At 43.4% G+C, this 14,449-nt stretch overlaps 1 protein-coding gene across 5 annotated transcripts in view; it reads right to left on the reverse strand.

The window, feature by feature from the left end:
* Positions 1-4,443: 4,443 nt before the first annotated feature.
* Positions 4,444-14,449, reverse strand: part of Atosa (atos homolog A) — an 81,171-nt gene continuing 71,165 nt past the window's right edge. For 4 of the 5 annotated variants that reach the window (XM_060384756.1, XM_060384758.1, XM_060384757.1 and 1 more), the window contains 3 exons: positions 12,533-12,601; positions 10,334-10,530; positions 4,444-5,004 (listed from right to left, as the gene is read on the reverse strand). In XM_060384756.1, coding sequence (XP_060240739.1) covers positions 4,851-5,004; positions 10,334-10,530; positions 12,533-12,601 — 420 coding nt within the window. In that variant the 3' untranslated portion in view covers positions 4,444-4,850. Of the gene's footprint in view, positions 5,005-10,333; positions 10,531-12,437; positions 12,602-14,449 lie in introns of those variants that run through there. The other variant, XR_009592221.1, reaches the window with a different exon arrangement.

The following is a 14,449-nucleotide window of genomic DNA, read 5'->3' on the forward strand; positions in this document are numbered from 1 at the left end:
TCTGGGAATAAGGTGTCCTTATACGTTCAACTAGTAGGAATCAGAAGGTAATGGATGCACTTCTGGAGAACAGCAGAGCAATCAAAAGATCCTAGTAATTGGATATGGAATTTAGAAGCCATCAACACCAAAGCTGGGTCCTGTGTCTTAGGACTATGTAACCCCAGCTGTCTGGAAGGTTGAGGCAGAGCCATCCTTCTGATGGCAAATTCATGTCTGCCTAGGCTATAGAGTAAATCAAAGGCCACCCAGGGTAATTTAATTGACCCCTGGGTCAAAAGACAGGGCATGTAGCTCAATGATGGAAGATTTGCTTAGCATGTACAAATCCTTGCGTTCAATCTCTCCATCACTGGAAAAACAAGTACACACACACAGAGAGACAGAGACAGAGAGAGAAAGAGAGACAGACAGAGAGAGGAACTTAGCTCAGTGGCAGATGGATCATTTGCCTGGAATGCATGTCCCTGTGTTTGACTCCCAGCACCACATAAAAAGAGTGTGGTAGTGCATGCCTGTAGACCTAGCACTGGGGTGGTAGAGGCAGGAGGATCAAGAAGTTCAAGGTCATCCTCTGCTTGAGTTTGAGGCTAGCCTAGGCTATGTGTCTCAAAATAAATAAATAAAACAAGGCAACAACAACAAAAACCAAGCTAACACAAAACCTCATCATGGTGTAGAATCGCACATAGGAAGGCTTGACTGAGACTTCAGTTGGAGTAATACTGAGTTCCTGTTGGAGAAGGAAGGAAAAGGTTAGTCAGCCAAATGACAATTTAAGATAAAAGGGTTTCTCTGGAGGTACTTTGATCCCAGCACTTGGGAGGCAGAGGCAGGTGGATCTCTGAGTTTAAGGCCAGCCTGGCCTATAGAGTGAGTTCCAGTACAGCCAAGGCTACCCAGAGAAACCTTGTCTTGAGAAACCTTAAAAAAAAAAAAAAGGATAAAAAAGCTTAAGAGGCCAACTCTTGGACACCTGTACTGCACACTTATGATTCCAGAACTTTCCAAGTAGAGAGAAGAACTTCAGTTCAAGGTCAGTCTCTGTAATGTATGCGTTCAGGCGCAGCCCAAGCTACATGAAGATGAGTCTCCAGAAGCAAAACTGAGGAAAAAGAGCAACAAAAGCCAACTGCGGATTTCTTATCATTCTATACTGACAAACTAACCTTCTGTGCCTCTCTCAACCCTTCTTTTTTGCTTTGTTTTGTTTTTTGAGATAAGAGTCTCTCTATATGTATTTCTAGATGTTGTAGAACTCACAGAAACCTGACTGCCTGCATGTGCCACCAACCTGCCTCTGTTCCAGACAGGGTCTCAAACTAGCCACACTCACAGCAAACCTCCTGCTTTAGCCTCTTGGTGTTTTTCACTTGAGTACACCTATAGAGAGAAGAAAGAATATAATAGTCAGGTGAATGGATGCATCTAAAATACAATTAATATATATGCATATATATGTAAACTTCAGTAAATTTTGGGTTAAAATTTAACAAGCCCCCGCAAAAGTATACGTGACCTGAAAGAGAATATGTTCCTACAATGAAAAAAAAAAGCATCTATATAAAAATGACAAATTGATAATCCTCTGGTCCAAGAGTTGGCCTCTAAGCATCATTGAATCCTAAAAACACCGAGATGCCTGCACATCTTTCAGTAACAATGTTTTCTGTTGTACAAATAAATGTATTAAGAATAAAAATTCTGTGCACGTTTCAGCAGAAACACACACACAGAGAAACAGAGACAGAGAGAGGGAGATGAAGACAGGTAACACACACACACACACACACACACACACACACACACGTTCCTAAGATAGGTAATAAATAACATTCATGTCAGGGCAAATCTGAGTTCTTTGGGAGACAGGCTGACCAAATGGAAAATTCCTCAAGGGCAATGTCCTGTTTTGTGGAACTGTCTAAGAAGCCAGCCTTCCCCACATGACACTGTCAACGAAGCCTTAAAACCTGGCTCTGGTCCCAGAACAATGCTCACCCACATTAGGAGAAGGGAAGGTGTCAATTGTGGTGGTACAGATCTGTAATCTCAATATGTGGGAAGTAGAGACAGGCAGAGCAGGAATTCAAGGCCATCTTGAGCTACACAGGAAGTCTAAGCCAGCCTGTTTCTGTGGCTACTGTTTGTTTCTTTTTAGTTTGGACCAAAACTGGCAGAGAACCGTCCTCAGCTTCTCTCCACCTGGACTGAAACTAACCACAAGCTATGGAAACCATGGAACACAGCTCAAGGATGTGTTTCAAGTATGTGTAGATATAGCTATACGTTATTAAAATCTTTCCTTGGAGACCACGCTTCCTCTGCCCTTTAGGAGTTTGAGCTACTCTGGTCCCCAGGATCAAATTTTCTGGTATGTTTTCATTCTTTATGGTCCCTGTACATGTCATTGCCCTATTACAGGTATGAGCCAACATTCCTGGTTCTGCCTTGTCCCTTCTTAATCTCCTATGTTGAGTCTCTACTTGCCTCTTTTTAAAAGTTTAATGTCTGACATGAACGGTCTCACTCTATGGTTCAGGTTCCTCTTGAACTCATTAATTTCCTGGGCTCCACCTTCAGAATGTATCTGAATGCCCCTTTTTATTTGATTTTTGACAAAGGATCTATGTAATTCAGGCTAGCCTCCAACTTGCTATAGATCTTCTCCAGTTAGATTTGAACTCATGATCCTCCTGCTTTGGGCTTTGGAATGCTGGGATTATATGAGTCATTATGCCTGGCTTTTTACCTGGCTCATCATTTGTTGTTGTTTTGTTTTGAGACAGACTCATTATGTAGTCTATACTGGCCTCTTACAATTCATCTGCCCCAGTCTCCCAAATGTTGGGGTTACAGGCCTGGATCACTAACCCTGGGATTGCCTATTACTTAAAAAGAAGATTTTTAAGGCTGATGGAATAGCTTAGTAGGTAAGGCGCTGGCCACCAAGCCTGACAGCCTGATTTAATGTCTTCCCTTGAATCCCATTCTCTCCTCTAGTTGTACATTTTTCCGGATACCACTTGCATCCTTGTAGCCTGAGTTGCCATCAGTCCAGAATAGGGCTGTTCCATAACACTTTGTGATGCTATGTGTATTCTACATTTGCGCTCTCCAACACGCTGGCTACTAATCATGTAGTGCTAAATGCTAGTGAGCATTGAATGTGGCTAGTACAAGGAACTGAGTGCTTAAAGAATTAGCCATAGAGGTTAGAAACACTCAGAAAAAAACTCCTGACAGAGATTCTTACAAAGCTCCCTCTGGTGGGCCTGATGTAAATGTGCACAAAAAATATCTATTTTTAAGTTTGGGATTTGGAAGCATATACAAACTTTTAAAAGATCAGGAGAATTTTCTTTTCTCCCTTCCATCCCTCCCTTCCTGTTTTTGAGAAGTGTATGTAGCTCAGGTTGGCCTCAAACTCACCTTGAACTCCTGATCCTCCTGCCCCTGTCTCACATGTGCTGGGATTACTGTATACCACCATGCCTGGTTCCCACTGTGCTGTGGGCTGAACCTAGGGCTTTGTGCATGTTAGGCAAGAACTCTGTGACTGATCTATAGTTCATCATGGGAAAGATTGCATTTTTAATTAAAGGGATATATAGTAGGGGAATTGAAAGTTGTCTGGAACCCAGTGAGATTCTGAGTGGTTAGTAGTTGGTTTGTTTGTTTTTTTTTTGAGACAGGGTCTATAGTCCTGGCTGTCCTTGAGCTCACTATGTCACTATGTAGACCAGGCTGGACTTACACTTGCAGCAAACCTCCAGCCTCTGCACCTCAAGTGTTGAGGAGTGTGCCCCCTCCCTGGGCTGCCTCAAAATCTTCCTGTCCTGTTGTCTAGCGTGCTGCCCATCACCCCAGCACAAATATCAAGACTGCTGTGCTCTATCTGAGCCCGACAGGAGGAGGCTTCTGATACGTCAGTCTCCCTTGCTTGGTGGCAGCTAGAGAGGTGGAATGGAAGCTGTTTGATGGCTAATCCAACAGGCACATAAATGTCTAAGAACAAAAGCCAAATACACGTTTTAGTTTTTTGCATATATTTACAATATAAATATTGTTTTCAAAGTACATATTCTTTTTTAACAGTGTGAGAAAATGATCTAGCATGGGACAGCAATTTAAAGTAAAACCTCTACAGTAGTGATTGAGGGAAAAATAGATTTTTTTTGTGTGTGTCGGGGGGAACCTTAGAAGGAATGAGAATGGGCACAAGGCTGAGCACTGCCAGGGGGATGGGAGCAGCTTTGTCACGCTGCACGGAGGAATGGCATGTTATGCAGGGGAGGGCCCTAGGTGAGTGCTATAAAGCCTAACTGGAGAGATATAAAAAGCATACATGCTTGCATAGTGCATTAACCTGGAAGAAGCCCAACATTTCATTCTCATTTTCAGTAGCTTAAGTGAACAGCACTTAAAACACACCACACAAAATTAAAGACTTGTGCATATATTTCAGATTTCAACATTAATGTCAAAAATACATAGTATGATTTTACATAGGATTGTGCTACATCAGAACACTAGAGACAAACATCACTTGAGTATTAAGGAAAACATTAAATATTAAATAACAGAAATAAAATGTGTAAACACTAATCTAACTGGGGATTTTGCTATTCAACTGTTCAATGAAGTGGTTTCAACAGTACAAAAAGGGTGAGGACACGGGTGCTTCCAGTCCACTTGGAGTCACGGATCTCACTTGAGGGTCCTTTAATAAAATCTGGTCCAGGACAGAGGAGGGCCACGCCCTTGGCTCTCATTCGATGTATTCCATTCTGTGAATGCTCATGTTCAAGCTTGGGTACTGAGCAAATACTTTTAAGCTGTCCACCTCATCAGCATCTTGGTGAAAACTGAGGGTTTGTTGGCGATTCAGTGTACGATTTGAGTTCATACGCAGCACCGCTATCAACCTCCATGGACTTTCTAGAGAACAGGAGCCGTACATCCCTGTGGAGGTAGATCTTTCCAGACCTAGAACTCTGGAACCTAAGTAAACACACAGAAAGATCAATGATGTTAGGGCCTGAGTCTCTAGAACAAGTAGAGCAATTATGCACGCAGGAAGAATCAGTCTTGCTGTGCTACTGATCAGCTCTGTCCCACAGTGTTTAGGGTCTGGGCTGTCAACAGCATGTTCCCGATTCATCACTCTCAGACTCTCTACTCCTGTCCTGTAGTGCCAAGGCTTCTTTCTCTATGTGAGTCTGGGTTTCAGCTTCACCACTCCTCTCTGACTCTGCTCCACATGCACCTTCCCCATCTAAGCTATCATATTTCCACTGACACTAGCTAATTATCTGATTATGCCTTGGGCTTTGCTGGTCAGGCATATTCTAGACACACAGATAGACACAATTCATACAAATCAGCTGCCCATGACATAGGGTAGATTAAAATGGACCCTATGCTCAAAGAGTCACTTTAGAATATTAAAAGTTTTTTTTTCTGGATGAATTGCTTACACATGAAATACCAGCACTCAGTAGGCAGAGACAAGATGTGACTATCGTGTTTTAGGCCAGCTTGGACTTACATATTGAGTTAGAAGCCAGCCTGGGCTAAAATATAACACTCTGTCTCAAGATAAAATAAAACATACAAGAAAAGATTCAAGTTTTTCTTAACGTACATTTGTGCATGCATGCATGCGCGTGAAGGTCAGAGTTGACACTGGTTATCTTCCTCTGTTGCTCTCCTTTTGGAAGGACCCTGCTGTTTGAGGTTGCTGTTCTCTCAGTCTGGATAGTCTTTCTGAGCTCCGCCCTAGATGGGGGACTCCCTCTCCCCAGCAGGGCCTCCTACGCTCTGCCTGACCTCATCTGGAGTGGGCTAGATGACCCTAGCCACATCTGATATATGGCCTTTTGCACAGTTCCTTGCTAGTCTATAGGATAATTAAGTACTGTGTTCCCGTTCATATGATAGGAGAAATCAAGCATCCTTGAAGTGCCTAGTTCCAACCCATTATGTACACCTCTTCTGGAGGCCTCACTCCCTCTCCAAGGACTATTTGGCCTTGTTCTCCCTGAACACAGTTGAGCTATCTGCCTGACGTGGTTCCCAGAGGTCATTTCTGTCATGCTGCTGTCCTTTCAAGTCCTGCCCCTCACCTTCTGCTCCCCTGCCCTTGTGGGCTGGTGGCCAACAGTCCCCCAGGGAAGAGGAGAACCACACTCTCCATTTCATTTACATTTCATTTAAGGAGGCAATGTCTCTCACTGAACCTAGATCTCATTGATTGGGCTAGTCTAGTGTCTTAGTTAGCTAGTTAGTCTTATTGTTCTACTGTTGTGATAAAACACCATGATCATGAACAATTTGGGGAGAAAAAGGATTTACTTCATCTTACAACTTGTAATCCATCATCCAGAAGTCAGGGTAGGGACTCAAGGCTGGAACCTGCAGGCAGAAACTGAAGCAGAGGCCACGGCATAAAGGCACTTACTGGCTTGCTCCTCCTGCCCTCTTACAGCACTCAGAACTACCAGCCCAAGGGCGTCATCTCCTCCAGAGAGCTAGGCCCTCCAACATCAATCATCTATCAGGAAATGCGTCCCAGGCTTGTCCACAGGCCAATTTGGTGAGAACATTTTCTCAGCTGAGGCTCCCTCTTCCAAAATGACTCTAACTTAGGTCAGGCTGACATAAAAATAATAGCCAGTGCATTTAGCCATCCAGGACTCTATCTTTGCTTCCCACGAGCAAGGATTCTGGATAGCCACCACATCTGCCCAGCTTCTGTGTGTTTCCTGGGAACGTGGACTCTGGACTTCAGATCTGGGCAGCAGGTGCACTGAGTTAACACACCTCCAGCCCCTACCCCCTAAGTCCACCAGTTTTGTTTTGAGACTGAGACTCACACTGTACTCATGCTGCCCTGACTAACTATGTAATGAGGGTAGCTCTTTAACTTTTAGTAATCCTCCTGCCTTGGCTTCCTTCATGCTACTAGTATTACAGATGTGTGCACCATGCTGGGCAAGCTTCAAGTTCTGGGACAATCACTGTTATTAGCAGTTGGTTAAATAAAACCATTGAACCTGAACAACAACAGAAGACAGAGGTTAGTGGTGAAATGAAAAGGAGCTATAAAAGTTGGCACAGAACAGTTTCAATCTTCCACTAACCTTCCCCAGCAGAAGCCACCCATTGCTAATTTCTCTCTGTTTCCTTGGCATGGCTGAATCGGTCTGTTTTTGTGGATTTTACTCCAAAACTAATAGAAAGGCCTGGTGTGACAGCATGTGCCAAGACAGACCTCAGTGACTGGCTCCCTCCTCCTCCCTAAAGTTTTCACCTTGGGAAGCTTTTGGGGTGATGCCATTTTTCCAAATAGGCTTTGTATAGCTTCTAAGCAGTCATGTCAAAACTGAAAGAGGAGGTCACTGAATTTGGGTAGATGTTGGTTATACACTGCTAATGCCACGAAACCTTGACAGGCTGGCAATGAAACACTCAGAGGCACACACAGGCTGTAGGTTTGATTGTGGACACCACAAAACAAATAATACCAACCAACCAACCAAGACCTCAAGAGAATGGTGTGAAATGAAAGCTGAATCAGATAACTGAATTTTTTCCTATGGGGCTGGGAAGTTGACTGGGTTGTTGACTGATGGACTGATTTTGGGATTGAACACAGAGCCTCGTACATACTAGGAAAGGACTCTACCAATAAACTGTATCTTCCGCCCTCTTTTTTCTTTTGATTTGGAGACAAGGTCTCACTATGCTGCCAAGGCTGATCTTGAACATGCACTGTAACCGAGGCAGAGTTGAACTTGGCATCCTCCCTCCTCAGCCTCCCAAACTGCTAAAATCAGAGGCCCACGTCACCAGGATTGATTTATTGCTATTTTGTTTGTTTGTTTTTTTGAGAAAGGGTTTCTTTGTGAAGCCCTGACTGCCCTGGAACTTTGCCCTCAAACTCAGAGATCTGCCTGACTCTGCTGGGATTGAGTACTGGGATTGAAGGTGTGCACCATCATGGCCTAGCTACATCCATCTATCCACCCACTCATCCATCTACCCATCTACCCATCCATCCATCCATCCATCCATCCATCCATCCATCCATCCGTCTAACTATCAATCATTGTAGCACTGAGAACCAAATCAAGGGACTTCCTCATACTAAGGAAATACACCATCACTGAGTGACACAGCCTACCACTGGGAAGTATTCCTATAGTGTGTTGTTTCATTACAAGTCTACATTTTCTTTTGCTTCCTTGTTTTTTTTGTTTGTTTGTTTGTTTTGTTTTGTTTTGTTTTTTACGTTTCTCACATCAGGGTATCACTCTGTAACCCAGACTCACACAGAACTCCATTATACAGTCTAGGATGACCTTGAACTCATAGCAGTCAGTCCTCCTGCCTTAGGCTTCTCAAGTGCTTGGTTTAATCGTATCTTGGAACATATATATATATATATATATATATATATATAAAATTAAATATAACATATATATTTAATATACATATATATTTAAAGTTTACATTTTAAAAGATTGTGAGGGCAGGGGGCATGCGCCACCCATGAAAGTGGAGCTGAGAGGACAACTTGTGGGAGTTGGTTCTTTCCTTATACTACGTGGGTCCCATCTCACTGGCCCAAATTTCTTTCCTGTGAAAAAGTTTTCCAAGTTTGCATTTGGTAGGCACTCATAGCTCATGTGGCATATCCCATGGTGCTCTTGTTGGGCAGTGTCAGGGTGAGTTTAACAGTGCCTTGTGGGTGTAGAACAACAGGTGGAGAGCAGCTCCATCACGCAGTGTTCTGAGAGGAACAGTCAGCCACTTCTTCAGGTGTGGACCTCGCATGGCTAACTCGCTCCCTACCGACCCCTGCAGGGTGGTGGATACATCCTGAAGTACGGCTGAGAACCACTGGGTTCCTTACAATAGTCAGTCAGTCCCTGACGTGGCTGAGAATACCCTATGGAGTTCCAAGAAAGAGGCTGCTGACTTCTGTGTCTTATTTGCTCAGTATTCCTGAGAGCTACATAGGGACTGGGGGCTGCTGGGATGTTAGCAACGTGGACCAGAAGGACAACAAACACCAAAGAAAGCCCTTACAGAGTGCAGAGCTCTAAGCTAAGCACCGAGGTGGAGGATAGCGCATCTCTGAAACGCAGCCTGCATGTCAGCACTGTTAGCTCCAGATGGCCAGAAACAGGCCCTGTGGGTACAGTCAAGGAGTGAGTCAAGTCTCAGAGCTCCTTGTCCGACGTGGTACCAGCTGTATGTGCCTACCAGTCACCTGAAGTGGGACTACTTCAAATTGACTGCGCTGAGTATAAAATACATTGTGGATTTAGAAGATACGTTAAAACAAAAGATGCAAAGTATCTTGATTTTATACAGATTATGTATTCAAATCATAACATTTAGATATGCTAGGTTAAGTAAAGTATATTAATTTTAGCTGTTTCTTGTTACTTTCCCAATGATTTTTATTTGCAGATAGGGTCTTACGTAGCCCAGGCAGGCCTCAAACCTGACAGGTAGCTGAGGATTGCCTTGAACTTCTGACCTTCCTGTCTCTACCACCCAAACCCTGGGATGACAGACATGAGGATCTGTGGCCAGCTCTGTCACTTTGTTAAACACCTGCTGCTAAGTACAAACCAGGCTGAAGGCTCAGATGAAGTCTCTACCAGCATTCCTGGTTTTAAAACTTACTGCCTCAAACAGCAGGCTTCATCCCAACTTTTGGTACTTCCCATTGAACAGTGAAAAGTGCAAACCCCTGATTCCAGTAAGTGGCAAGGGCGGTGTGAATGAAAGCTACGCGTTCTCTGTATTGGCATGTTGTCAAAAGTCCCCATGCTAAGCTGAGTACAGGGCACTTATCCAGTCAGTTACAAGTTCCCTTACAAACCAAGTCTATGGGGGCTGGAGAGATGGCTCAGAGATTTAGAGCACTGGCTGCTCTTCCAGAGGTTCTGGGTTCAATTCCCAGCATCCTCATGGCAGCTCACAACTGTCTATAGTGGGATCTGATGCCCTATTTTGGTATGCAGGTGTGCATATTCATAAAATATACAAATAAATGTTTTTGTTTTTTTTTAAAAAAAAAACTAAGTGGAGTGGTGATGGCATACGCCATAAATCCCAGCACTTAGGAGGTAGAGGCAGGCGGATCTCTGTGAGTTTGAGGCGAGGCTGGTGTACAGACCAAGTTCTAGGACAGTCAGGGCTGCACTACAAAACCCTGTCTTGGAAAACCAAAAACAAACAAACCAACCAACCCAAGTCTAACAATGCTAAGTTGTCCTGAAGTAAGCTACTTCCTTTCACTCTGAAACATTACCTCAGGTGTATGAGGTAGCGTAGTAACTGTGCTGTGTGCTGGACGTTCTCTTTGTTAATACTTCTCTTCATGTCTTGTTTAACAGGAACAGAAAACGTCCTCTGTCGCAGGAATGTCTGGTGATTGGCTGGCATGCCTCGTAGGTCATACATGACAACAAACATCTTCACCACAGTCTTATTAGGATTGAATAAGGTCTGGAGAGACAACAGAGGGGTATTCTTCAAAAGGGTGATTTGTTTATATGATGCAGAATACCTTCCCCGTAATTAAACAGGTTTCTTAGCCATTTAATTCCATGGGATAGGTTCCATGCAGAGGCTACCATTAACATTTCAAAAGTTCACAGAGTAATACTTAATAATCTTTTAAAGATTCAACTTCATTTCTTATGTCACAATAAGATAGTATATCCATAATAAACCAAAATCTTTAGGCACAAATTTCATATTAATAGCAAATACGATGCATTTTTCTCGTTCAGATTTTCAGAAACTGTTCTGCTAGTTTAAGCCTAAAACACTCTTCATGATGTATTTTGTGTTAGAATATCCCAGAATATCCTAGTTCCATCATTTCAAACATGAACTGCAGATTCACAAGTTGGAATTTTAATTTTTCTTATATTTTAATGGATTGTAATGTTTTTAAAATAAAGAATACAAGCTCAGTAAAACTAGAATTTTAAAGTGGCTGTTTTAAACTGCTTACTGTAAAATTGCTGTAAGTGTTCAAGGGAGACTTCTCTATTGAAAAAGTTTCAAAGCCAGGAAGTAAAGCTCATTCTTATTAGAAACAACACTATGTTTTCACACTAGGAGTCATTCGCAAATGATCAGGCTTTACAAATCTCAGTATCATTGCAAACCAAAATATGTATTTTCAGAGAAGACTGAAGTAATTCGATTGATTGTCTATGAATAATTGAAAAATTGTTATTTCTAAAAAAAATACGCATTTTAAAATAAAAACCCAAGCTGCTGAACTGACTTTAACCAAATTACCAACACATCAATCGGTAACTTGGTGCCATGCTTTCAGAAGCTCATCCCAGGGACTGGACATCACTCACTGAATCAAATGAGAAATACATCAACATTATGATCCAAGTTTACAACTAGCATGTTCTAACATCAAGGCTGATTCATTCAAGAAGGACAAGCAGACCGAGGAGTTCAGACCATGTAAGGATAAAAGCATGCTTAAAATGGACCACGCGGAGGTGAGCTATGGGCTAATGTCTATCCCTAAGGCAGCTCACAGCTAGCTCTCCAGAGGTCTACACTCTCTTATGGGTTCCACAGCCAGGGGCTAGAGAATGGACAAGTGTCACTCCTTAGCTTAAAAAAAAAAAAAAAAAAAAAAAGAAGTCTGGGATAGAGACATTTTAAATGCAGCCATTCTTCTGTGGCACACACACACACACACACACACACACACTGTGCCTCACTCCTGTGAGACACCGGATAAACGTACAGGCTCGGCACAGCACTGAGACAGATGGACACGATAAGGTGTGACCTGACTGAGGAAAGTGCTGACTCTCTGAGGTCACAGGGCTCAAGAAGCCTGTTGGGCTAGAGCAGAGGCTGAGTGCAAGCAGCCAGTGCCAGCCGGAGTCTGCCGGCTGCATAATCTGAAGCACACTGAGGACTTGGCTGTGTTACCCTGGGTCAGAGAGAGAGATAGTGTACATCAGGTCCACCCCGCTGAGGAGGGGTCTCCTGAGGCCAGCTTAGATGACTACACAGATGGAGGAAAGCCACCTTCTCTCCTCTGGCAACTCTCAGATTGCACCTGGTCAGTTTTAGACGTCACTACACTAGTGATAACCCCTCATTCCCCAAGTTACAGTATTTTGGGGTCTCCTTTTAAATAGGTCACCCTCAATATGGCTTAACATTTAATAGAAGGCACTGGTAAGGCTCTAAAAATGTTGAAAATATCTCAGTTCAAGTTGTGTTAATGGTTCTTAGTTTTTGTCTACCAACATTCACCTCTATTAGCTTATTAATCTTTTCCTTTAATGTGGGTCCCCCAAATGGCCACTCCTGGGGCAGAGGACGGCAACTCCAAACAGAGCTGCAGCCCCACTGTTACTTACCAAGGTTGTTGCAGCAGCGGCAGCAGGAGAAAGGGCTAAGTTCTATATGTGTGTGAGAGAATGATTATGGCAATTGTAGGCTAGAAAACACATACCACTTGTATCGTTCCTGAAGGAGGCACTCGATAACCCCTTTTACCAAGGGACTCTAAAGTAATCACACCCTTGAAACAAAAGAAGACAAGTTGAGTGCATATGTATATAACAGAGGAAAGTGAGAAACAACACGTCATTATCACAATTTCAGTAACCCATTTTATGGAAAGACATTCACGTTGCATTGAGAGGTACATTCTGTGAGTATGAGACGGTGAGGCTCCCCCTTCTGAAGAAACTGTTTACTGCTGCTCTTCCTAGACGTGTTGCAACAAGCAGCATACAGTATGGACACACTGCTCGGAACTGCCACTGAGACACAGACCAATGGTCAGGTTTCCTAGCCACGAGGAAACAAATAAAGCAAGGTTATAAGATTAGTACCATTATCCAAGAGGGGGGGGAAGAAGTAAAGAAATGATTGGTCTTAGAGTAATGAAAAGTCAGGAGTATACAATGTCTAATTCTTGGGCCAAAATGAAGGAATTCTTCAGTCAGACAGTCAATTTACACATCTGAATTTCTGAAGACAGACAGAAGAAAAGACAGCAATGAAGTGGGATTGGGAATCTGGGTGCCAGTCTGATGAGTTTCCATCGGAAAAGATGTTGAAAGCAAACATGAAAATGAAGGTTTATCAGCAAGGCTGCCTGCTCTGCAAAAAGCCACACACTCTTGTTTCTAAGAGGAAATGCTGTTTCAGAAGCAGCCACATCTTAATCTGGATATTTTTAGGGTGCTACTTTGAATGTTTGTTTTTTTTCCCCATTTTTTCACAGAGTCTCATGTAGTCCAGGCTGATTTCTGTTTCCCAAGTGCTGGGATTACAGTGTGTGTCACCATGCCCAACTTACTTCTGTTTTTCTTGGCTCTTTGTTTACACAAGCCTTGCCATGCAGTCAAGCCTGGGCTGGAACTCATGAAAATCCTGCTGCCTTAGCCTCTCAGGTGCTGGGATCACAGCTGTGAATCAACCACACCCAGTAGCGGAGCCTCTAGCTGCTACTTGTTAAGGAATCTAAGGCTTTGAATTGGCTCTAAGTCAGGGCACAGTGGCTTGTAGGTGTGAGAGGTGACAGCCGGGAGAGGTGAAAGCTGCATCACTGTCATTTCACTAGGCCATTAAAGGGACACTGGAGGCCCTCCACTTGGTCTGGTTCTCAGGGCAGCAGCGGCACACACATGACCTTGTCACTCTCCAGATATACCAAAATGAATCTGCCACTCAACAGGATTTCCCTGAGGACATCATTCGTACACCCAAGTTAAGTGCAGGGCAGCTGTTTTTCTGCAAGGTCCAGACAATGGGGAAGAAAGTATGGTCCAAGGTCAGATTGAATGTGCAAAAGCCTCTCAATAACCAGGGTGAGCAGGCCACAGGTGGTGCCTGTGACTGTAGTCCCTGACTGCTTTCTGGGGTGATCCTTTCCCTCCTAGTACTTGAGGCAGGTAAGCAGAATAAGTGTGTGCTCTACATAGTTCATGATTCCATCATCATATGTTGTAAATAGAAATCTCAAGGTAAATATAACACAGACTGTTGTACTAGGTGACATCTCTGTTAGGTTTGGAAACTAGACCTGGGTTGGGAAGTAAAAAGGAGTGGACCAAGATGGAGAGAAAGCCATGCTCCAACATGATTCTAACCTCACATGCAGAGCATGGATGTTAGACTTACACCTTGGCAATGAAGCAGTAGTTCCTCACAGTATGCTCAGCGTATTCGCTGAGGGAAATGCACACCACTTTTCAAGCACAAGCAGTATGGATAGTTACATGAAAAAGAAAAAGCACACTCCTTTCTAGTTCCAGAAGGAAAAGGAAAGCTTGTAAAAATGATAACTACTTTTATAATCATGCTGGTAGGGCCAGGAGTTACTGTCCTTCCTCCCAGTCCTTTTCCCTACAGGAAGGAG

This window comes from Meriones unguiculatus, chromosome 6, assembly GCF_030254825.1.
Source record: "Meriones unguiculatus strain TT.TT164.6M chromosome 6, Bangor_MerUng_6.1, whole genome shotgun sequence".
NCBI classification, from domain to species: Eukaryota; Metazoa; Chordata; class Mammalia; order Rodentia; family Muridae; genus Meriones; species Meriones unguiculatus.